At 49.1% G+C, this 25552-nt stretch overlaps 1 protein-coding gene across 1 annotated transcript; it reads right to left on the bottom strand.

Annotated features, from left to right (window-relative positions):
• Nucleotides 1-112: 112 nt before the first annotated feature.
• Nucleotides 113-25459, bottom strand: LOC119450074 (eukaryotic translation initiation factor 4 gamma 2-like). The gene is given in 9 exon segments (XM_049665631.1): nucleotides 113-610; nucleotides 3380-3682; nucleotides 11199-11507; nucleotides 11923-12147; nucleotides 17367-17771; nucleotides 20139-20273; nucleotides 20275-20420; nucleotides 20936-22145; nucleotides 25334-25459. Coding segments are annotated over 9 exon segments (2823 nt in total). The 5' UTR covers nucleotides 25337-25459; the 3' UTR covers nucleotides 113-523.
• Between the last annotated feature and the right edge of the window lie 93 nt (nucleotides 25460-25552).

The raw sequence follows: 25552 nt of genomic DNA, 5'->3' as shown, positions 1-25552 counted from the left end.
TTGGCTATTATATGCCTAAGCAGTACAACTAGTCACAGGTATGCCAGTTACGCAAGACAGCTTGTGAAGCTGCCTTGCCACTAAAGCACCCTGCGGAAGAGAACAAGAGCTCTGCAAGATAGAAAAGGGAAAGCTTTATTCATCCCAATCGTAGAAAGGCTGTCCCACATGCACAGGTGGGGGCCCCACTAGCGAAGTCCTTGCTTGTTTTAAGATCAAAACAATGCGTTCCAGTTTAAAAAGAGCTCAGCTTACAGCCTCAACTGCTTGCCTTTCTTTTAAAAAAGTGACTGTTCCTGCCCTGCGAGGATGTTAAGGAAGGCGCAAGGGCTTGAGAGAGAGTGAGTGGACAGGAAAGAGTGGCAGATCTGGAACAGAAAGGCACGCAATGGAAACAAAAAGTGAAGGTGGGGGAGCTGAGAACAGAAGATGCAGGGTTCTTTTTACGCAGTTGTTTTTTGAGAGCGGAGTGTCGTTCTTTGACTGCCTCCTCGCTTTTTATTGGTTCCTGCTGGCAGCACATTCAGTTGTCTCCTTCATCCGAGCAGTCTTCGTCGTCTTCCTCCTCTTCTTCCTCAGCCTCTTCCAGCCAGGTTAGCCACTGGTTCACCTGCACAATAATGAGCAGCAGAAAATTAAATTTCCATGCAGTACTTAAATTAATTTCTCACTACACTTCCTCATTCACAGTATTTACCCAAAACTGCCTGCACATAATGAAATAGAACAACCAATACAGTGTTCTCTGCGACGGCACCAAAGTTTTCATGTAGGTTGACAACAACAATGCACTGCTCTCATTACGAGAGCTGTCAAAGCTGCTTTACATGCTAAGCCAGTGGCAACAGAAATGTCTCGTATTGATATTCCAGAGACGTGTGCCTCACAGGAAGAACTGGTGTAGTTGGTTAGCAGAGGCATAGGCCACCACCCCATTCATGACGGTTGTGGAGCAGAATATCAAGTGCAGTGGAATGCACGAAGGACATCTTGCGAGCAAAAAAAAAAAAAAAAAACTGTCAGAGAATGACCATGATTAAATTGCATTTTGTGAAGATAAACTGCGCAGGTTAAATCTTTTTCCAATTGCTAAAATTGGAGGAATAAAAATGAGAATGTATGAAAATAATTATTCCCCCCCCCCCATAAACAGTGATAATGGCACATGACAGTGGCAGGGCAGACAGCAACAGCGACACAGGCACTCACATCCCACTCCGAGACTAATTAATTTTTGATTATATCCTTAGCTGCCGACTACTGCCAAGTGTTCTATTTGATGCATGTTTTATGTTCTTACCACATCAAGTCACCTAACCTACCATTTTTTTTTTTTTGAAGTGGTTACAAGATAGCCAGATCCCAGATATTTCACGTGAAACCCATGTGAAGCCAGCTATGACCTTGCCTTCAAAGTACTGGCAAGCCTTCGAGCACCCTAAATAATTTAGTACTACTGAACAGCTTTTCTACAGCCAGCTTCGTTTTCAGGGAGGTTACTGTGTTGTGCCGTCATGAGGCAGAGATGGTTATAATGTGGGGGAGCAGGACATTGCGACGTTCTGGCATTTCTGAGGCTTGCTCAGTTGAACCCTTCCTATGCAACTACCCGTTAGGGCTGATGTAGCAGCACAGCAGACAGACGAAGCAAGTGCCAAAACATAGCAATGTCTAGCTCCCACGTGACCGTCTTCTGCGTAATGACATCCCGACAGCAGAAACAAAACTGGATTTAGATAAGCTGTTGTAATAAAATATTTAGGGCGCTACAAGTCTTGAGGGTATTTTTTTCCATTTAACGAAAACAGGAGTAAAAGACACCAGTACATAGCCCACTGCAACAAAATTTCACTTTAGCTAAATCATTTATAAATTACAGTAAAACCTTGTTAATTTGGATTTCACGGGACCGAATATCAAAATTATTGAGGGTATCAAGAAAACACTAAACAAATGCTTACTATGTCAACACGCTTTTTACTCAATGAATCAGCAAATCTTCCTATTTTGCACAAGAACAGTGCGGAAGCCGCAATTCTTGTCATCACACGACTCATCAGTGCTCGCAGCAGCATAGGCTTCGCGACTTCCTTCGTGGCATGTGTAATCCGAGACTTTTCACAACCATGTGCACATGGAAATTACTTTTTTTTCACCAGTGAACTGGTTGCCTAACACATCCTCTGTTTTACACGATTTAGCCAGTGCTCCTTAAGCTATACAGCTTTGCAGAAAGTCAAAATGAAACGTCGCAACCGCTGCGGACAAAACCGCGGTCAGTCGTTATCGACAAGATCATGGATGGCGACTACGCAGTTATACGTGCGGTGCTAAATGCAAGATTAAAGACTTTTTAAAGACACAAGTAGGAACGAAGTTGTTGCAGTCATCCACGCACGATTTCTGCTGATGACTATGGCGATGCAGATTCCGCCGCTTTCTCTTGGACGCTACCCGTCATTTTTTTTTTCACTTCTGCATCGCACATTTGCAGTGCTCCGCTCCCGCAAAGCTCAGACAGTTGTCCAAAATAACAATGTGTGGCCAAATAATCTGAATGAACGAGAGTTTAGAACTAAATCTCACTCCCATTGGACGCTTTTCAGACAAACCCGAGCCCAAGCTGAAGGTTTGGTGCGTCGCTGGCTACTGTAATGCAATGAGCCATGAAATGACAAGGAAAGATGTCGGGGAAGCAGAGACCGAACCAGGGCAAGTAGAGCGGTGTGCTTCATCCATCCTTTCCTATCTGCTAAAAAGGAGCAGGAAGGAGCCCCCAGCGCCCCTGAAACACTTTTTGAACCTAGCAAGAAAAACTTGCTGATCTGTCGTAAAGGTTACTATGAACATGCGAGCCAAATATCACTGCACTGCATGCAGCAGGGAATCCACAATTGTGTCAAAAACAGAAAAATTGCTCTCGCTTTCGCAATATCGTCATGAAATGTCATCATAATCAAGCAGCTGGACCTACTAACTCTACTGGCCGATTTCATGATCGCGAGAACATTCTCAGTAATTAATCATTTCTATTTGAGTAAAGGGGGGAGGCTACCCTCGGATACCAACCTTTTTGTTTATTGAGATATCATTGAAATTTTCAGAATAGACTCATAGCAAAAGCATTAGTAGAAATACAAAATTTCATGCATTTCATGCAGTTATGTTCACTGGTTCTCAAGTTAGAGCAATATGTCAGAATGGTGCACATGGTTCTTTCATTCCAGGCCTGGAGAACTTTCAAAAGGTGCTGGAACTGTGGAATTCACTGATGATTCCCAGATGGATACCTCAGAGCAAGACAGAGCCACTTGCCACTTTAGCATTATTTTAAGTGGATTCGGCTGTATAATAACCACCACTAGCCAAAGAAACCCACCTGGAAGAGGGCCTTGCCCTTGCCCGGGTAGTCGTCGTTGACATCTTCCTTCCACTTGAGGAAGGCCTCCTCCTCGACGATTTCCATGTCATACAGGAGCACAAACCAGCGCAGCAGCATGCCCTTGGGGAAGCCCAGCGAGTGCCACAGGGTTTGCAGGGCGTACAGTGCGGTCAGCTGCAAGGCTGACCGCTCACCGAGAAAGGCCCGCAGCAAGGCCTGGTACCGCTCCAGCAGCTCCCTCTCCTTGTCCAGCTGGGCACGCTCGGGCGCTGCCGCATTCTGCTGCTGCTGCACGGCGCTCTGTGTGCACAAGGCAGAAAATAAAACCAGTTCAGAGGAAATCTGCAAGCTGGAGGAAGTGCCTAAATAAGGGACACCCATCCAAGTTTCTCCAACAGCTTCGCAGTTTTGTCCCAAGCATAATTTGCCCCGATGCAGGTATTTCCAAGGTTTTAATCAACTGTGAAGCTTCCCATTTAAAAAACACGCATGCATACCTGCCAACTTCCAGACCAGCAGATGTGTCCAGCAGAGGGAAGGAAGATAGCAGTGCAATAACAAACAGGACACAGTTCATTTCATTTGAATGACCCGATGCGAAGCAGCAACATTGCTAGCAACATGAAAATGTATTCGGTATACATGAAGCCCATGCCAGCATTTACACAAAACTCATGCTTGACTGCCGCCACCACGGGCCGGTCGTGGTCTACAGTCGAAACTTGCAATAATGAAATCCCGAGGCGACGAAATCATCACTGCAACAAAATATTTTCGAATCCTCCGCGATCGCTTAAAGCAGGGGTTCTCAAGCATGTTGACCCCAGGGAACCCTGTTAAGCTTCGTCAAGTGCCAAGGAACCCTTTTCTTTCTGGGGTTTTACGTGCCCAGAGAATCAACCAGTTCTGATTATGAGGCACGCCGTAGTGGAGGGCTGCGGATTAATTTTGACCACCTGGGGTTCTTTAACGTGCACTACAACGCAAGCACATGGGCGTTCTTGCATTTCGCCTCCATCGAAATGCGGCCGCCGCGGCCGGGATTCGATCCCACGATCTCGTGCTTAGCAGCGCAACGCCTTAGCTGACTAAGCCACCGCGGCGGGTCCCCAAGGAACCCCTGCCCTAAGTAAAGATGCTAGGCCTACCGTGCAACATTTTTGGGACCAACGGTGGTGGTGGTGGACAGGATATTTTTTTTATGGTGACGTGCCACGCACGTGGTGCAAACTGGGTGCAATCATCATGAGCCAAGACAAGACAGCATCGCAACCAAGACATGACGAGAAAGAATGAGTTTACAGAGCATATCGCACGGGGAGACTTATACCTTTTATTACAAGAAGTCTGAGGATTAGAGTCGACTACTTTGCATACTGCAAAACCTCGTTAATGCAGATTTCAAGAGACCGAAAAAAATTCCAAATTTGATTTAACCGAATGCCGAATAATCGCGGGTATGAAGAAAAAAAAATGCCTGCATGAATGAATTTAACTGAATGAATTGGCACATCCTGTTTCTATTTTTGCACAAAAGCAGTGCGGAAACTGCAGTTCTCGTCATCTCGTATCGCGAGGCTCGCAGCGATGAAGGCCTCGCGATTTCTTGCGCAGCGCGGCTGCGACGCGCGCACATTATTTTTAAATGCGTAAGCATTTCTAAGCTTTCCCAACGAGAAAACTGTCTGTGCGTCAGTCCGTTCGGCCCTCGCGTAAGACGATTGCTTTCAAGATAGAGCCCGCAGCAGGGAGCAATTTTACCCTCGTGCCGCCTGGCGCTTCAACGCAAATGAAGCGGCGAAAACAGCATGCGGAGTTGTCAGCAGTCAGCACTGTCTGTCCGCTTCACAGATCGATTTTAAGATACGGTCCGCGCGGCCGTGCCAGAGTACGTTTGATCAGTCCGTGCCGCCGCCGGATTTAGTTGATCACGGATTTCATAATGGTTCGGCACGGATGGACAAGGAGCTAAAAAAGAGCAATAACAGCTTATGATGATCGGACTGTCATTAGCACACATGGCGCCGCCACCTGCAGTACTTTGCGTGTGTTATCAATGCACCTTGCTCCTCCGTCCTGACCAGTCTGTCGCTGCAGTGCTGTCGTCTGTACCGGCCGGATCAAGTGCCATAACACTAACGACACCTGGCTGCGTGGAGATGAGGAAGTGGCAGAATGCTTACGCATACTTAGACAACTCCCGGAGGAATTTCTGCTCTAAATTTTTTAGCCAGTGAGCTGGTCAAGAACAAATTGTAAGTCCATTGTGATGTAGATGATGAAGCGCACCGTCTACATCTTTGAACTGAGCCAAAGCGAAAGTACTGTTTGCCGCAACCGCTGCGGACGAAACCACGGCTGCTATCGACGGTGACCTTGCAGTTCTGAAGGCAGGCAGCCGACGCACGCACCAAGGCAAAATGAAACTACCGTTTGCTGCAACAACTGCAGACGAAGTGGCAGTCGCTATCGCCGTGTTCATAGGCAGAGACTACGCATTTTTGAAGCCACGCAAAACTAAAATAGTTTGCCGCAACCGCTGCAAACGAAACAGTGGTGGGTATTGACGCGATCATGGATGGCGACTACGCAGTTATGAAGGCACATAGCCAGTCGCCAACGTGGTGTTATGCGCGGTGATAAACGCAAGAATGAAGGCTTTAAAGGCACAATTACACACGAAGCGTTCCGGCGTTGCTATCACGCATGATCGCCGCTGATGACTACGGCAATGCGGACTTGGCGAGCGCAGAACCCCGAGGAGGAGCCTGGGTTCCGCGGAAACCACTTTGAGAACCCATGGCTTAACGAGTCAATTTCATATTTCGCCGAAAACTAAATTTGTTTTTGACAACAAACCCACACTAACAAAATTTTATGAAACGGCAGTCTGCATATTGTCTACATAATGTTACGCTAACAGTATCCAAAAACTACTCAAACGCAGTGGTTGTGCCCTTAAATTGAGTAAACTACAGCCACAGCGCACTTGCGCGGCAGCCGCCATTTTTGTTTACAAAAAAAAAAAAAAAAGGACAGCTGCGCTTCAGTTGCACCAGACTACAGGCGAGAGCGACGATCATGGTTTATACTTTGTAACAGGTGACAACTGCACAGTGTTCTGACCAGAACTGTAATATAAATTTTAAATAAAAAATGAAGCGGAGAGGACATCACAGCAAGCACATTTATGTGTGCCATCATGGCATGGGCTAACGCAAAGCAGAACTAGTCGAATCTCGATAATTCGAAATCTAAGGGGCCTGAAAATTTGTCCGAATTAACGGAAGGATGTATTTTTGAAGTATTCGAGCCCCATAGCAAGATGAACGAACGGTGCGAGTTGTGAAATTTCGCGGTGCGCAAGCGCATAGAGAGTTGCGCCCCACGCCGGCCAACGCTCGGTTCCCGACAACGGCAGAAAACGAAACTTCAGGGAGCGGACGGTGCCAACATGCGCAGTGCGGAGACCGTCGAAGGTGAGGGAGTAGGGTGGCAGGAAAGCGGATTTGGCCTCGGCAACTCCGCCGCTTCGGTGGCTCCCCTCGCCCTCTCTCTCAACTCCCTCACCTTCGACTATCTCCGTGCGCGCCCACTGCCGCCGCCGGTACAGCCGGCTCAGCGCAGATTAGCTCGTTCCTTGAAGTTTCGTTTTCTGCCGTTATCAGGAAGCGAGCGTTTGCCGGCGTGGGTGCCGACGCCACCGGTCCAGTGCCAGCTTAGGCCGCTCCCTGAAGTTTCGTTTCTGCTGTTTTCTGCTGTTATCGGGAAGCGAGCGTTTGCCGGCGTGGGTGCCGACGCCACCGGTCCAGTGCCAGCTTAGGCCGCTCCCTGAAGTTTCGTTTTCTGCTGTTATCGGGAAGCGAGCGTTTGCCGGCATGGGCAGTTCGTTGGCCGCTGCATTAAGGGGTCTCTCCTAAGCTTTTGCTCTATGGCGGTGTCGGAGCAATGCGGTCGGAGGCGCCGCCGCATTATTTGGCGCGCTGCTGAGAGCATTGTCGGTCCACAGTATGTTCGAATTAACCGCCGCAATGCTTTCGCATTCAAATTACCGAGCGTTTTCGCCCATTGAAATACACATAACTTTGACAGGACCAGAGCGTCAGTTCGAATAAACCGGCAGTTTGAATTAAGCGTGTTCGAATTAAAGAGACTCGACTGTACCTGTGTGGCATGCCGAACGATAATTGCGGAATAGCGGAGGGCACATCCACACATGACTAGCTTTGTACCGTGCACATGCTTGTGTTTACGCAGTGTGGTCTGCAGCAATTGGACCGTCGTCTTTGGCAGCCTGTAAGGAAAATTCCGTCGGAATTCTTTGATACAAGACTGCAATCATTGTCCAAGTTAAAAAGGGCACGAAGAAGATTGAGATTGCCAACGAGCTTGGAATTGGTGTGCAGCTCGCTCTCTACAATCCAAAAAGCAAGACCTCCATTCGCCGCTCGCTTTTAAGAAACAAATGCTCTTGGTTTCAAAATTACTGTTATTTTAGTTTTAGGAGTTAGATACAGGAAATGCAAGCACGCGGACCTTTAAATTGAAGTCTAAATTCACCCTATTTCAACCATCTGCAGCTCATGAACTACGTGCTCCACCACTGCCATTTTGGTCTTGTTCGAAAGCTGTTTCCAGTGCTTCATTTTTTTTTTCAGTAAGCAACCATGCTCACCACGCAAAAGCGAAAAAAGCAACAAAATAATGCACAGCATGTTATTCTATTGGTTTATTGGCACACGCGACCAAAATGGCAGTTTTTTTATTGGCTAGGGAAGCTAGTGTTACATGCCGCCACTATTAAGAGGTATTGCTCTTGCGAAGGTGTGTTATCCCCATTGTGATCGTGTGGGTCACCATGCCCAGCGGTGCAAAGGAGTTCTGATCTTAGCCAAGAGGCCATACACGAAAGGAAGGCAGGGGCAGAAAGCGTGTTGGAGCTGCTACTGCGTCGCGGGAGCATGCGAGGAATAATCGGGCTCCGACATTGCCTGATAATGCCGTCTCGGTAGGATGCTTCCCCGGAAAGCGTGCGTGGTGTGGACTCCGCCCGCGTAAGCGTAAACGTCAATGTTATCGGAGACAGGGGTGTACACGAGATTGCTTCCCCCGACAGCATGGACTCTGGCCGCGTTAGGATAAACAGCGATGCTATGGGTGACTGTGAGGTATGAGAGGACGCTTCCTGTGACAGCGCGCGCCGTGCGAAAATCTACACCGTTGTTACTTATCGGCGTGCGCCCATGAAAAGGCTGCACTTGAGGGGCTTTTATCGGTACCACTAACGGCACGGAAGGTTGAGCCTTTCACAGAGACGAGCGAGCGATGCAGCGACTGCGTCAGATCAGCCTGCTGCTCCTTACATGATAGTGAACCTGAAATCCCTCTACTCACTCCAAGTTCTACGATACGAAACGTGCAGCGAACCAGAGCAACTAGCGAGGGGCGATTGCGATTACGGTCTCGCAGTGAAGTTAACTGTTTGCGACAGTAGTGGAGACATTGCGGCCGGATGGAGCTCGCCCCTGAGTTGATGGTAAGACATGCAACTCATTCGACATCAACCTCTTGGCTATGTGGGTGATGACTACAGCAAATGGCCAAATGAATGACGTATTTGTGGCAATGGGATTGACCCACCGTGGGATGCATCACCACACTTTTCAGCACCATTTGAAGCAAACTTTGGAACCTGCTGCCACGGAAGCGACTGAGATCTCTATAAGCCAGTGTGCAGAGAAGTGCATTTTCTTGAGATATTATTGGTATGTTCCCAATAAAGATGTTGCAGAATGTTTCCCCGATTTCTCATAACAATATTGAGACACCTCCAATTTTGAAGGTGAAACAGCTTCTGTCCGATTTGAACTATCAAACAAAGATAAATTTGGGGTCGGCGAGCAGTGCGAACGCTTCGTGCGTGCGCCAACCCACTTCGCAGGACCGTACCGAGAAGGCTTAGGAGCATGACACTAATGGACAACACTGATCGTTCGAATGCGCCATCGTTCCCGTGATCGTACACGTGAACGACTAGACAGTGTCTAGCATGCAGGTGAACATATTCGCTCACTATCTGGTCACGGTGAGTCTGCCTTCCTGTCCAACGTTGTGGGGATTGAGGAAGGCACCGGCACCATTGCACGGGCTTCACCTGGTCTGCCGTCCTTCGCCTTTATTCCCCGCCCGCGCCGCCTAACAGGCTCCCGCGGTGGCGCTGCGCATGCCGCGGTTAGCGGTGAGGGCAGGGCGCTGACGTCACGGCGGCCGCGTTTCGGCTACTAGCGGCGGAGCGTGGCTCTCTTCTCTCCGGGACCAGCGCACGGTACGTACATGCTTTCCTCTCGTCCGCCTACACCTTTGCGACTCGGACTGGAGCTCAGCGCAAGGTGCCCTCTGCTGCCCATGCGGGGAGCGCATACTTTGTGCTGATCCTTTCCCCGACGCTAAGCCGACGAGCGGTGCCTAGCGCTCTCGCTAGGTCTTACCACGCCGAGCTGCACTTGCCGAAAGCCTAAGCCGAAGCCGAAGGATATTGCCCGAACTCTCGCGAGTTGACCCATTGGTTATCACCAGAGCAAGTAGCATAGCCACCGGGACTTTTCCTAGCGGCGTGTCCCAGCTTGAGCCTGTGTTCTCGCCGCGACGTGCTATAGACGCTTGTTATTGTATTTTCGCCCTGGTGCAGGACCCCTTTGGTTCCCCGCCGCGCGGGCGTTTGTGCAGTGATGGTGCTGACAGATTCAATAAACGGTTTCCGTCAACTCAGGGCTTTACTGTGTTTTTGCGTGCGTCACTCGGTAGCCCCTTGCGGCCTCCGAGCTCAGCGCGCGAGCGGTGCTGGAGGTGACGGCTGACGCGGCCCTGTGGCTTGCTAAGCTCGAACCCGCGGTGGTTGGTCTCCTGTGAGACACCAAGAACGTCCAGCGCCCATTGGAATGTTCTATGGGCAGTAATTCAGCTAGCAGGTAGGTATAGTGTCTGAAAGGTGCAATAAATGCCCTTTTGATTGTTTGCACCACTTTGTCGTTCCTTTGTTCCAAGAGCACGTGCGAGACCCCACATTTCAACTGCATGTGCCGATTCATTTCAGATTCACTTGGCTACACTGATTGGCTTTCTTCTGGTGTAGCTAGACAAATGGCAGATCCTGATGCGCAAGAATCTGAAAGTTCGACTTTATGCAAGATACTTTCCACACCCATACAAACTTACAAAATGGCCAAAATTTGCACACTATACATATCGCTGCAAATAATGCTGCTCTATGAAGTCCCAATTTCTGGGAGATTTCAAGTCCTGTTCGTACAATCAGAAGGAGGGATGAAAATGGAAAATTGGGAGTGCTGGCAGGTATGCATGGGGGTTTTCCTTTATAGCTCCGCATTTCTCTTAGGTGGATGATTTCAACAGTGACGTTACTGGTCCATGCCCTTTCAAAACAGCTTTCGGAGCAGCCAAAAATGCATTTTGGAGCAGATTTATCAAAGATTGCAAACGGTATTATATGGAGCTTTTATAGTGGGCAATCTATGTGAAGGCAGCAAGTCGTCCCTGGTTTATAAACTCAATCTAAACACTAAATATGCACCTATATGCATTAAATACAGGTTTTTAATACGTGATTCATACTTCATTATATTGAGAATTTTATTATACTGAAGTTCATTATGTCGAGTTTTAACTGTACTTGGTGTAGTAATACATGAGAAGGTCCACCATATAGCTTTCCCTTCATTGCCACAGAAAGTTGGCTGCAGGCAGGCAACTTAGGCAAAACATGGAGAAAGAGAAAAGGGGGAGGGGGGGTGCCTACCTCGTTATTTTCTGAGTCATTGCTGCCCTGGTTGGTGTTGAGCAGCTGGGGCATGGTGGTCTGGCCAAGGATGTAACGCAGCAGGCAAGTGACCAAGGCATGCACAAAGGCCGGTTGGGTCTGCTGCTGGGGGTCAACAGAGTCTCGAATCCATCGGTACAGGGCTGTAGCACTGGGGTCTGCCTTCAGCTGCCGCCACAGATCACCCTGCAGCCGGGGCAGCAGGAAGCCCAGGCCCCGATCTTCCAAGACCTCTGCCAGACGCTCAGGGCCCCGGTTGCCCTCAGGAAGCAGTGACTCTAGGTCAACCTGCAAAGGTGCACCACCAACGCGCCCTTAAACGACAATCTCTGCCACATGCCGTCCCACAGTTGCTACAAGCCGAAGGGTCCTGCAACAGTTCTCGCCTCTCAGAGACCCTCAAAAGAAGTACCAGATTTCATTTTTCGTGTTGCATCACATAAATATGCTCTCCATGCTTTCTCCATACATTCCCTAATCTGTCACCAAACCGCTCAACTTCATGATGCAACAAATGCCAGACTGCATCATATTGGCAAGCCACGCACATTAGTCATAATACTACTTTAGTGGCATGGCCATCAAGTAAATACTTGAGGGTATTCGAAAATTTCACCATGGAATGAAGCTTGGTAAAACTTGCCTGCAGCATACCCTGTGCATTCAAATAGCCAACAAGAAAGTGTTTGCTAGGCTTCCCCACCTTGGCCTGTGCCAGTCCCTGGGTGAGCCAGGGGCGGCCTTGAGTGCGAGCCAGTTGCTGTAGCACCAGGAGGAACAGCGGGTAGTGCTGGCCCTGGGGCAATGCGCTCGCCACATCAGAGAGGGTGATGAGACCCTTGGCCACACCACGAGCCACGTGCCCTGCCACCATGCTCTTCACCAGGGGCATCTCCGCCTCTAGTGCTGACATGCGTCCAAACACCTCCTGCACAATGAAGGGTCACCAAAATGAGCAACATCAATTGTACTTATTTTTACCGTAGCTACCATATTTACTCGAATCTAACGCGCACTTTTTTCCAGATAAAACAGGTGCAAAAATTGCGTGCCTGCTAGAATCGAGTACGACCCTAAATCTGTGTTACCATACAGTCGTTGACATTTCAAAATGGCCACCTCGCATGCGCTTCGAGCCTAGCTACACTCTAGCCTAGCTGATGTAGCTTCCTCCTTAGCTGTAGTACGTGTGCAATAGAGTTTCTCACTACATTACCTAGAGGGAAAACTGGCGCTGCTGCGCTGTGGTATCCATGGGAATGCCGGTATATTGTGACTGCGGATTGGCATCGTTCTTGGAGAGCCGTTCTGCCTTGAAGACGCACCTGGCTAGCACCGTTCTGTCTGTCACAATGATTCATTTGCTGCTAAAACAGCACGTAAAAATCTGCTTTAGCTTTATTACACAAAAACATGTTTTGTTTAATTATAAGGACTTAACTATTCGATGCATAATTATATGAAACGTAAAAAGTACCAGCTGGCCGCTAAAGTTGGAGGGCAGACGACAAGATTATTGCTCGCTTTGGAACAACTTGTCTGTTCTTGCTTTTCTTCGCTTGATTCTGCATTGTAGGCGAGTAAACTTTATTGAGAGATGTAATATGGGTGAATGAAAACTTTTTATGTAGATTTTACTTTAAGAACGCATTATTTGTTTAGCCATATCCACGTTTTAGACGAAGCCTCGTTCAACACCAGCCAACACAAGCCTCTCAGACACATATCCCGTCATTCCCATGAGGGCACAGCGCCCTTTAAGAAACTCGCACTAGACGGTGGCGCCAGTTTATCCTCTAGGTGTTATATTGAGAAACTCAATGACGTGTGCTTACCACCGTATTCAAGAACCCAACTTAAGTTGAAGCCCATGCTTGTACTTGATCTGAGCGACGCCTGGCGTGAATGTGCCCGGGACGCTCACTGTGTTTCCTCCAGCACGTTCACGACAGGCGTCATTTAAATCAAGTGAAGCATGGGCTTCAACTTAAGTTGCACTGTGGAATACGGTGGTTAGGCATTAGTCTAACGTCTGTCTTTCCATTCTCTGAATCTGCTCTATCAGCATGAAGAGCACAGTTCATCAGAATGCCGCATTTAAAAGGAAAGTGACCATGTGTGCAGAGACGGACGGAAATCGGGCAGCATCACAGGCATGACTGGCGCAAACAGAAGGAGAGAATTTTCGCCAGCAAAGCAATGCGTAAGTTTCAGTGAACCGAAGCAGGACGTATTCTGCGACGATCCACTACGGCGATATGATCGCCTTGGCCCTATCTTGAAAGCGATCTGCGACGGGAAGAGTCCACCGCGCGCTATGTTTTCGCCGCTTATAGGTCGCGTTGAAGTGAGAGGCATGCTAGCACGAAGGTCAATTCGCTCAATCCGCGGCCGACAAGCGAGATGTGTTCACATTTGCTGGTGCGCGCGTGACACCGTGCTTAATTTATTTAGTAAGCGAATGTTTGCAAGTTTATACAGCCAATAAAACTGCTATCCTTACTTCGTATACAGTCTACTAATTTGCTATCGCAAGCGATGCTTCACCTTTCGGGTGAAACTGAGACCTTTATTCATTGCAACTTTAGTGCATCGGGAGTAAATCTTTGTTTTTCCAAATGAGAGAAAGTTGTATTTCTGTATAGAAGCATGAGGTGTCCGGTACTGTAAAGGATTTTTTTTTTATTGTCACGGAAAACGGGTGCGCGTTGCAATCAATGCGGTATATGTAGTGTTGTGTGAATATTCGAGTAGTAGTTTCGAATATTATGCTATTCGATATTCGCTTCGAGAGCAGTCGTAATATTTGTGCTTTTCAATGTGTTGGCAAACGGTCGCGAGTTTGTTTACTGTCTAATAATCAGATCCACTGGCAGCCGTAGCCACCACCCCGGCAACGCTAGGCCTAGCTACTTCGATGTTCACTACCAAGTTTCTTGCTGTTCGGTGCCATGTTTTTTATTGAAACAGCTCGCCGCTGTTGGCGAACTGAAATGACACCGACTCAGTCGTTGTGATCCTCGCCAATGGCTTCGAAGCTTGGAAAACATGACGCATTGTGTAATGCCAGTTCCCGAAAGTCAGCTTCGCCTCAGTGCAGTAGTGTTATGCGGTGAAGCATACCAAGAGTCGGAAGGGGCAATTGTCACGGGACACGGTATGTATTCACCCGCCGTCTCCTATCTCAGTACGAGCACCAACACGCCTAATAAGTGTCTACTGGCAGGTCTTTAAATTTCTGACGTGCCTGTGGCGATTTGAGTCCTTGGGAGCAGTAAAAGGCATGCATTTATGTTTTCGCACTGCCCGATCTTTCGGACATTTTCGCGGCTCCTAGGGAGTCCAAAAATCGGACGTTGACTATATTATGTAGTAATTTCATGAACTCTGTTTAACAACGGGAAAAAGAAACCGAGCAACCAGCTCCAGAAATGCAGGTATACGCCGGCGTCATCTTTGCCAATCTTGGCGCCCTGGTTCCCAGCACTCTTCTCACCGCCGTGTCCGACACTAAGTTAGAAAAACCAGTTTCTGACCTTTAAAAATTTCTCATAACGTTCATAATTGATCAGAAACTTATTTGTCTCATAACGTTCATAAATGCTCAGAAACTTATTTGCAAGAAATATTAAAAAACACCTGTTTCAAAACATTTCAACTATAATAATCAATAACTATTCGACATTCGATTAAAAAATATTTGGGCAAGATCACTATTCGCTTCGAACTCAAAATCCATTATTCGCACAACCCTAGATATACAGCATTTTGATGCTTTAACAGCAACAGGAAAAGATATGGTCAGGAGCCATATTAAAGATTTGTTTTCATTTTACATTCTTTCTGTCCATCTTTGAACAGAGACATGCTAGGTCTTGCTACTGCCAGTACTGCCCACTTATGCAGCGAGGTGGGCGACAGTAGAATCTAAGGAAGAGAATGCTTACATAAAACTGACCACAGCAGTATTTATCTACCCTGCGTGGATAACCACAGTGCGGCACCATTATTGAGGACACAAATGCATACTGCAAAATCCAGGTAGCTGTATTCAAGCCATGTCAATTTCATGACGGACCCAATTTATAAACAAAAATATGGGGCTTCAAGTCCCATAGTGACAGAAGGGCTACGAGACAAGCCATTGTGTGTGTGTGCGTGTGTGCGCGCGCATGCATGCAAGGGGGAAGGCTCCAGAGAAATTTTTCATCAAGTTGAGCTTTTTAAATTAATCTAGGCACACAAGCATTTTTGCATTTGGCCACATTCAATACGCTTTGGTACTTTGCGAGTGCACTCCTTTTACCGTGACCAGGTTCAAAGCGCTCATAACAGTACGGCGATTTAAAAAATGGTCATCATATGTGGAACCAGTTTCAATAGGAGGAAGGATGGGAAAATCAAATGCACTGAAATGTGGTCATTATAAGCAATAGCTTGTTATATCTGGAATCGTTATACGTGGTTTCGACTGTAAATGTCCTGGGCAAGCTCACTAGCAGCCGTTATCTACGAAGACCAATGTCAAAAGAGCGGGGGGGGGGGGGGGGTTATTCTGCAAGAGTCCACCTAGTGGACTATCTATTTTGGCTTTCGCTGGTTGGCTCCAGCTGCATGAGCGAGAAAGAGCCAGCCAGTCTCCTTCTCGCTCGTGCGGCTGGAGCCAATCGGCGACAAGTCGATATGGACAGTCCACTAGGTGGATTCTTACAGAATACCCCCCCTGGACTATGCCACTGCAGTAAGAACACAGTACACAAGACAATGAAAGTGTCATGATGCAGCATTGAACTTTTCGGAGCAGCAGGCAGCATCATTGTAGCCACTGCTTGAATGACCTCACTACAAGCAATACACTAATTTCACCATGTTCATATCGGATGCACCATGGCGACATAAGTCCTCGGCGGCACTTTCCCCCCTGTACTTGTGTCCAAGGCAACATTGAGGTGAATGCCAAGCACAGTGCCATTGTGGATTTTTCCTGTGAATTAAAAGGAATATCGGGGCTGCACCTTCTCAACCTTACTCCTACTCTAGCGTTTACTCTGAACTCCTTGCCTTTGACCTCTAGAGGTAAGCAGGTTTGTCACAGTACAAACAAGCTTCTTGCCCCTCTAAGGACTTCTATTACTGACATGCTTTGTGGAAGCATAGCGAAAGTTGTGAAATCTGTCTACTCCTACAAGGAGCTCTTTAATCAAAGGTCCTTCCTATCCAGCTTGCGGGGATCAGATTGCGAAAATCACATGAGAAACTGATTTTTGGAAACCACACATTTCGGTATCTACAACGCTTTATCTATGCTGTATCAAAATGATTTGGCTGAAAACGCACTAAAAGTGCCCAAAAAAATTAATTTGTTAGTGCGCATGGCGAGAAAACCGCTTTAACTCGCGCAAGATCGCCGCAGTTCACCTAGCCATCTCATCTTTCCCGCCACCGAGCGCCGCATCTTGGTATCATTCGAGGCTTGCGCTTCCGTATTCCGAAGGCATACTTAGTCCAAAATTTCTCCTCAAACGCGTGACGATCCATCACTAACCTGGGCGCTCTCAGAAGTTAGAATTCGGCGTGTCAAGTGAAGACGCCGGTGTGGTTTGCGATTGCCATCTTGCCCGCTGCCACAGCAGCAATGAGCAATCACGACAGCCAATCGGAGGCCAGCTTTCATCGGAGGGCCTGTGTGACTACCTCCAGCAGACCTCTTGTGTTTGTGCATTTATTAAAAGACAGCGACGACCGACGAATTGAGAAGCGGAACGGCGAAACAGCTTTCGAACGATACCAAGATGGCGGCGCGGCACTCTGTGGCAGGAAATACGAGATATGGCTCCGTGACTGTGGCGATTTAAAGCTGTTTTCTCGCCCTGTGCGCTGACAAATTAATTTTTTTGCACTTTTAGTGTGTTTTCAGCCAAACCATTTTAAATACAGCGTAGATTAGGCATTGCAGACACCGAAACGCATGGTTTCCAAAAAGCTATTTTTCTCCCGATTTTCGCATACTGATCCCCGCATCCCCCCTGAAACAGATGCAGAGTGTGCTATATGATTATACTGGCCTTCACAAGTTAGAGCCGAGGAGTAGCAACAAGCTAACATGTTTATAACTGCACGAATTGAGTTCCTAAGAGTTGTACTTGCCTGCAGGGCTTCAAGATAGGCCGCCCCACCATCCTTCTTGTAGGCTAGCGCCATCTGGGGTAGCAGCTCAGCCTGGGGTTTATCCAGGGTGGACAACATGGCATGTGCCAGGGCCTCCGAAAGGAACTTCCGGGGGATTTTCAGCGCTTCAAAAGCTCTGCTTGCTTCGTCTGGCAGCCCGTTGTCGCTGCCTCCAGGAGGAGTGGTGGTACCGTTGTTGTTGGTCGTGTTGTTGGCAGTGGTGGTGCCCTGCTGCTGTTCAGCGCCATTGGAGAATTTCAAGGAAGCCAAGAGTTCGTCCACCCGTGCTATCACCTCCTCACGGGTGGCCCCCTTTTCGCGCTCAGGAGCACTGCGGTTGGCACGGTTCTTGTCTTGCACCACTTGCTTGATCACTATAGGGGGCTGTGGCAGGAAAATAAGTCAAAAGCTGATAACAAAAGTAAGAAATTTACTATCAGATCACCATACTAATACAGTGGAACCTCGATTATACATCCCCCGGTCATGCGACCCCGGATTTTGCGACGGGATTGGTTTAGTCCCGGCAAAACGCCTATAGAAATAATGTATTAAAAACCTGATTATACGACACAAGTTTACGCTGTTGGCAGTGGTGGTGCCCTGCTGCTGTTCAGCGCCATTGGAGCACCTCTCTCGATACCGTCCGAATAAAAGAAGCCCTAAGCAGACGCAGGCTGGCACGTGAGCACACTGCAGCCGGCTGATAACTGGTGTGCAATACCGTATTTACCTGAATGTAACGTGACCGCGATTGTAATGCGAGGGGAGACTTTCCAGTCATGCGAAATAATAAAAATAAAAGTGCAAACGTAATGCAAGATGAACGGAAAAAGAAATGGTATCTTTATTCAAGAAATCGCAATTCTGAAACTTGTTCTCTTCACACATCGTCCTTTGAAGAGGAAACGAAGCTTTCCTTGGCCGGTATTCTCAGGCTATCACTTTCTTAGATAGTTTCAACTTTCGCAAAATTTCGCGCGACTTGGCACTGAAAGCGTCACCACTGAGAGTTTCTGGCGCTGTCCTAAGCACGCTATCAGCACCAAGAGGGCTGTCGGCCGTATATATAGACGGGTTCGGTGCTGGGACGACCAGAGTCTCGCAAAACCCGAACTCCAGAAGAGATCGCCCGAGAATCGAAGACGTCTTCAGTGCTGCCGAGCTTGCTTGAGATGCAAGTACTTCTAAAGGCCGCACAAACATTTCATTTGGTGTCAGTACCAGGCCACTTCAGGTTCCACAGAGCCTTTCCGACTGGCCTCGCATTTAAAGTGGCCCTGCCACTGGTCCCGCCATCCGCAAATTGTAGACTCGTTGACATCGAGACACCGAGCCGCGGCAGACTTTCCCAGCTCCTCAGCCATCAACATTGCTCGTCTCTCGAAGCGGCCGTCATACCGAATGCGCTGCGTCGCCATAACGTCACGAATTAATGGAGTCTAACCGCAAGAAGCCGTAGGGTATTGCGGCATTATAACAAGTCAGAAGCACAGTGAAAACAATTTCCTTCCTCTATGGAAAACAGCGTCGATTCCAATAAAAAACAGTTGACTTTGGTTGATGTATGTGGATTGGATCGAGACTTTAAAGTTACAGGCTGCCAACGTAATGCTAGAAATCGTGGAATTTAGAGCATTTGTTTTAAAATGGCCAATTTTGCTGCTATTCGACTAACGCAAGGGTTGAGTTTAAGCACCGAAACATGAAAAATATGCGCGTTACAATCAATAAATACGGTAATTTATAATTTAATCTACCTTCCTTGGAGCAGTGCAGGTTCGTGCCGCAAGCTTATTCAGGCAGTCTGTACCAGTTTTTAGGGCAAGACTGCGCTCCACCTGCCTATATTCTTAGTTTTTCGATTAAACAACGGTTTTGCTTGGTCGCCTGAAAGTGGTATAATTGGGTTTCCACTGTACCTTGCAAGGACATTTACAGAATTATGGTGCCAGATGTACACTGAAATGATGCCATCAGCTGAAAACGTTGCCCAAGAGAGAAGATCGGCCTACATAGACCTGCCCTTAGTCATCTGCAAGTATGCTATATCAACTAAACTGTAGATGACTGTATGGAGCTAAAATCTCACAGGATGAGCTATAATACTAGTGAAGTGGGATTCTCAGTGTGAGTGACATAACCGCATTTCCAAACTTGAGTGGACGTACACCAATTGCACACACACCCAATGTACACCATTACTAAACAATGTGACTGCTAAGCCCAATCAGATGCTAGCAAAAGGCTTAAGTGTCGGTTCTTTAGTCATGTTGGTAGTCGACTGGCTGAACAAGCCGAGATAATGCAAAGTTTTCCTACTGAAGGTGCAAGCTGATGTGGAATGGTGCTTTAGAAGCTGGTACAGCTTAGCTGTTAGCCCCAACTGTTTGGGGTTAGCATTAAGCAGTGCGACAGTGAACACTTTGTCCACTGCAGGGAGGGAGTTGAACTTGCAGCTATAGTTATGCTCACAGAAATTTTGAAGCAATTATTTCTGAAATATCACAGTACATTTTCAAAGAGGAGAAAGCCATTGATGTACACCGAGAAGAGACTTCTTGGCCACTTCAGCATTGGCCCATTTTACTGTGGGCTTATTAAAGTTATGTCTGCTAATAGCGACTCGTGCACAGTACAACTGAACTCGGATAAATAAAACGTTATTTCATCCTTCATTGCAGTGAAGCCACATTGTTACCACACTGAATGTTACCAAAGTCAATGCATCAAACGAAGGCGCCCACTCACTTCCTTCATGGCTTGTTTGGCGAGAGGGTGTGGTCCCAGGGGTGTGCTGCCCGTGGAGCCAGTGTTTGTCTTTGAGAAGCTCAGCGGAGTCTTGGGCTTGAGCACAATGGAGTTCTGGGCTGGTCCGCAGGGAGATCTCATCTGCACTGCCAGGGCTCTGCTTCTTGAGGAAGCGTGGGGGCAGGTGCTCCCCGCCCCGTTGGCCGCGGCCAAACTGTTGTGGAGGGGGCTGATTGTTACGGCCGTTGTAGAAGTTGCCTCCACCACCACCGCCCAGGAATCCTGCACACCACAAGTCACGATCACTTTCCCCTTTCACAACCTTACACAGAAATTGCCTATGTGCACAATTCAAAAAGCAGTTGGCATTGATTGACACTTGGCAAGTTGAGCCCAATTCCCAGGTTAGTGGCTGCAATGTCCGCATATCATGTTTGATCATGAAGAAAGCCAGAACAAAAAAAAATCCCTTGCAAGGACCCGGCAAAAATTTTGCCCCATGCACATAATACAACTTCAATTTTACAAAGGTAGGACAAGTTCAAAGCAGTTTGCACTAAAGTTATAGCTGCAGAGATGCCACCAGCTAAGGAGCAGGTAGAAATTACTGAGGAGGAACAGCAAAGTATATTTTGTCTCCATAAAAACTTTCAGTCTCAAATCTACGGGCAAGCCACAAGCCCATCCCACCATTGGTCAAAATGTGGTTCGAAGTTTCAGCAGTGCTAGTACTCCGTACGCTATGTAACCACTGCTCAAAGTGCACGCACTCTAATCAATTGGAGATGTCCACTCACCGCCAGAGTTGTTCAGGGGCGTGCGGGCCGAGCCGCCTGTGCGGTAGGGAAAGAAGCGGTCTCCTCCCGAGGGGATGACCCCGGGTCCCGTGCCCAGGCTGGCCATGGGGAGCGGGGCAAACACGTCGTCCATGCCTCCCCCGAGGGAAGCGCCCCGGGGTCCGCTCATCCGGGAGCCGCAGTAGATGCCCAGGTCGCGCGACGCCTCCTCGCGAATCTGTTGCAGCGTGCGGGGCCCGTGTTCGGCGGCGCCCCGTCGCGGAATCCATCGGTTGGAGCGCAGCTCGATGACGTCGCGCAGCAGGAAGCGGATACGCGCGGGCAGCTCGGGGGAGTGGGAGAGGGTGCGCATACGCTCGAAGTACTGGTCCATGAGGGGCCGGGCCCGGGGGGTGTCCAGCCGGCGGCCCACCGTGACCAGGATCTGGCAGAGGCACTCCAAGTCCTGCCAGTCGCCGCCGCTCTGCACGCGCGCCGAGGCCACCAGCAGCTGCTGCACGCACTGGTGCAGGATGGACTCCTGCAGCAGGCCTTGCTTGCCCAGCTCGCCGATGAACTTGATGTTGCCGAGCATCTTGTGCTTGGCGACCAGCCGCTGCTCCTGCTCGTCGGGCGTGAGGGGCCCATTTCGGCGCTCGAAGGCCTCGTTGGCGCGCCGCCGGTTCTCAAACTCGTCCTGGCACTTGGTCAGCAACAGGCGGCGGAAAGTGGTGGTCTGACTGCTGCTGCTGCTGCTCGGGGGCGGCTCGAAATTTGGTGACTCGTCGCACAGTTCCCGACAGAGGGATGCGTACATGCAACTGTACTTGGGCTCATCCAACGCCTTGTCGAAGATCAGGAGGATTACGCCCTTGAGAATGTGCGTCGAGTCGAGGCCCACGAGCAGCAGCTCCTTTCTGAGCTTGTGGAACTTTTCCGGCGTGAGCTTGTTGAGAATGCCGCGCACCTTTCGGAATACGAGGTCATTCTTGTCGGCAGAGTTGATGGGGGCATCTCGCCGAACAACACTTGGGGGAACCCATCGGTGCACGCACGGGGAGGAGACAGTCGCTGTCGCTGCTGTGCCGTCCCTGTTGCACGGAGATGAAGAGCCCCCCGCTCCTCGCGGCCCTTCCGTTGTTGCGTCTGGTGGGGACGCCCGCGCCACACTAAACCGCCTCGCCGCCGCTCGCCTGGATCTGTGGGGCTCCTGCTCGCAGGGCCTCTGTACCTGCGTCGGAAGAAAGGCGAAGTCAACGCGACGATGCTACTCATGCAAGTTAAGGATTCAACACGCTGCTGCTGCTTCGTTTCAAAGGTAGCAGCCCAAGCGCCTACTCTTTCGGCCACGAGCAAGCCCCCTTTCAGCTCGCATAGCAACCGCAAACGACAAAGCCTCCGGCGCTTGGTGGGAGAGGGAGTGCCCAGTCAGGCAAACGTTCGAAACGGTACCCAGCGAATAGCCCCGATGACACCATTCCTTCGGTCAGGCAGGCAGCCCGCCGTGAAAACGGTGCCTCGCGTCCCCCTCCCTCCCCTATCGTTTCTTCCATCGACTCACCGAGTACAGCCCTCCCTCACCCCCTCTCGCCGTCATAGAAACAAAAATACCACCGGGCAGTCGAGCCGGCCGTAATGAACTTGGAAGGATGGCAAAGTAGGCAGCCGCAAGGCTGCACAGCCGTCGCCCAAATCTGGAAGGCCGCCTCCAAGGACGCGTGCACTTTCGACGAACCCCGGCGAATTCGAGGAGGCGCGCTGTCTGCTGCGGCCATCGCGCCGCTTGCTTTCGATTTCTCACTGCTGCACAAGGTCGGCGACTACGCAATCTGGCACCAACCGGCGCCAACTAAAACCAACCCCCGACACCTGGAACGCGTTCCTCAGAGAAAAGCTTTTTCTTTTTTTAATCGGAGGTCACTGCGAGGCTCAAGGGTCTTACTGTCGAGTTCCTGGACGAGTGGAGATTGGAACATGACGGCAGAACCATGCGGCGAAGAGAGCGCCCGCCACGCGATGCTTTAGCTACTTGCGCTCGCGAACTGAGCTCGAGACCTTGCCGAGCCGAGGAAGCGTATGCGGACGCTGCAACACAGACCAACGATGCACTTGCGGGAAGCGATGCAATGGGGCCTTCAAAATGGAGCTGCCAAAGCAAGCACGCGAGACGAATGCGTGCCTAAGCAAGCTGCGGTGAACGATGGTCCGTTCTCTAGCTTTTCGCAGTGCATTCGTGCACGATTAAGAAAGGCAAGAGGAAGAGAAAGGTGCGAGCGCAACAAAAATCAGGTTAGCTTCACTGCTGCACACCCCCCTCCCCAACAGCGGTCGCGAGAATGAATGGCGTCTCCGCCGCCTACGTAGCAAATGGGACATGCGCTTTAATTTTCCCACCGCAGTCTTTGTAGGAAATGCAGGGAAAAACGAAAGAAAAATAAAGGAAAAAAAAAAAAAAAGCTAGTGTGAAGAACGGGACTCGCTCCACTCTCGAGGAGGCAGAGAACGAGTTGCGACGACGAACAGGAAACGGTTCGCCGCTGCGGCGTGTACTATCCTAACCCCCTTCCCCTCCGTGGCCCTACGAACACGACTTGAACGTGACCCCCTGTGTGCCCTCCCTTGAACGCGAGCAGCGAGTGCGTCAGTGCCTTGGAGCAAAGTCCCAAAGATTGGAGAGGAGGGCAGGGGAGGGAGGGGGTCGCACTCACGGGCTACCCCCACCCTCTCTCCCGCTAGCCCGGAAATGCAGATTCCATTGCCAGCACACTGGACATCCCGCTGTTCTGCACGAACTTCAAAGCGAAAATAAATGAATTGATCATGCCGGACGCCTCGTGAACAAAGAAAGGAATTCGCTAAATAAACTGAACGCGGTTAGCGCCCCTGCTTCCGAATGCGGGGCACGCAACACTTGCACCGGATCCCTTGTGTCGAAAACCACTCTGCAATTTTCGACGAGTCTCGCTCCGTTTGAAATTTCGAATGAGGCCTAACAGCGTGCAGAGAAGATCGGTAGCTGTGAAAAAGTTGCGGTTGTTCAACTGCGCCGATACACCTACGCCGAAGATGGAACACCCTAGAATCAAATCGAGCCATCTAAAAATAAAGCAAATTTATGTAAGAAAAGAAATTACAATAAAAGGAATTCGAAGGACGTTTATTCGATCAACAGAAAAATAAAAACCGGCGACCCTGACGTGAAGTCCGGGTGGCCAATATGGCTGTGGCTAGGACTAACTGCAGCGAACAACGAGGCCTGGGCAACCGACAAGATCAACTACCACTCGCATCGGTGCAAAAGCTAGGTGGAATAGCGAAACCTTCAATACAATGGTCTTTTAACCCGTGAAAAGCGTTTACGTGCGGTCTCCAAATGCTAAAGGGCTCGACACAAAAACAACAAACGAAACCTACAGACAAAAAAATACCGTCTCGCTCCTACGGAGGAGTAGCACTCACCCTGCACGACGCTTTGTTCCAGACTGCGTTGTGCACGCAGCCAGCAGAGCTCTCCCAGAATTCCTGGGAGCTCGCGAGCCGTTCGGGCCGTTCGCGCTGATTCACGTTTTGCCCGAGACTTCGGTGTGAGGTCAGAAACCTGACTGATCACGTGACCGAAGCGCGAACCTCGGCATGTGATTTTCCGAGTTGCTCACGGTGGATGGATATGCGCCCTTAAAACTTCATGATAAATGGCACCTTTTAAATTTCGTTTCAGGTGAGGCTGACGTTTTAGTTAATGGTCATCCATAACGGTTCGTTCATCAGCCTGCATTTTGTTTATACCGGCACGAAAACCAGCTTCTCGATCAGCTGATTCGTTCTTGACGTCGATTTCAAAGAGCCTAATTAAAACAATATGTAGCCACATGTTGACGTGAACACTGAGAGGCAAAGAAAAGTGAACTGTGTGAGGCAGCAATAACTATATCTTTTTTTTTTTTTTTTTCCTTTGGCGACTAAAACGCCTGCCCTGCGTTAAAAGGGGATAGGAACAAACTTACTAACGAGACAGACAGAACGCAGTAAAAAGCTATGTGATGTATTCTTCGAGTATGTGTGGTAGTTCTCTCAGCTTATTCAAGGATATACTTGAAATTATATATATCAGCACGGCGACAATTCTTACATAAATGTAAACACCAATTCACGTAGAATGTGCATTTATAGGGAAATTACAACTTGTCTAACAGCTATATGCACGAAGTCGACTTTATAGAAGAAAATTCAATTATGACCATCAAACTTTGCGTCCAACGTCAACACAGGAGTAACTTTCGTACGCGAACTCCGAAAACAAAGACGAGAGAGCGAGCGCGCTGCCTGAGCGTCACTGGACATGGCAACACAGTTGTAGCAGACGAAACCAGTCATGACATAAAGGACGTTAGTAAAGTAGTGTTTAGAACAATTACTCACCATGTAGTGCGTCGCGCGCTGCTGATCGTAGTATGATTACTGAAGTTTACAGTGCGGCTGTGCAGGGACAATGCCAGTAGTGTCAGTGTGACTGTACGATTGCGCCGCTTTCGCGCTTAGCGAGACGTCACTTGCAGATATGACGCAGAGAGAAAAGTTGCGTCACAGATACAGAGGAAGGCTTCTGGGAATCGCAGATGGGAGCAAGAGCAGACCACA

Source organism: Dermacentor silvarum, chromosome 4 (assembly GCF_013339745.2).
Source record: "Dermacentor silvarum isolate Dsil-2018 chromosome 4, BIME_Dsil_1.4, whole genome shotgun sequence".
Taxonomy (NCBI): Eukaryota; Metazoa; Arthropoda; class Arachnida; order Ixodida; family Ixodidae; genus Dermacentor; species Dermacentor silvarum.
This window is presented reverse-complemented; position numbering and strand designations above follow the sequence as displayed.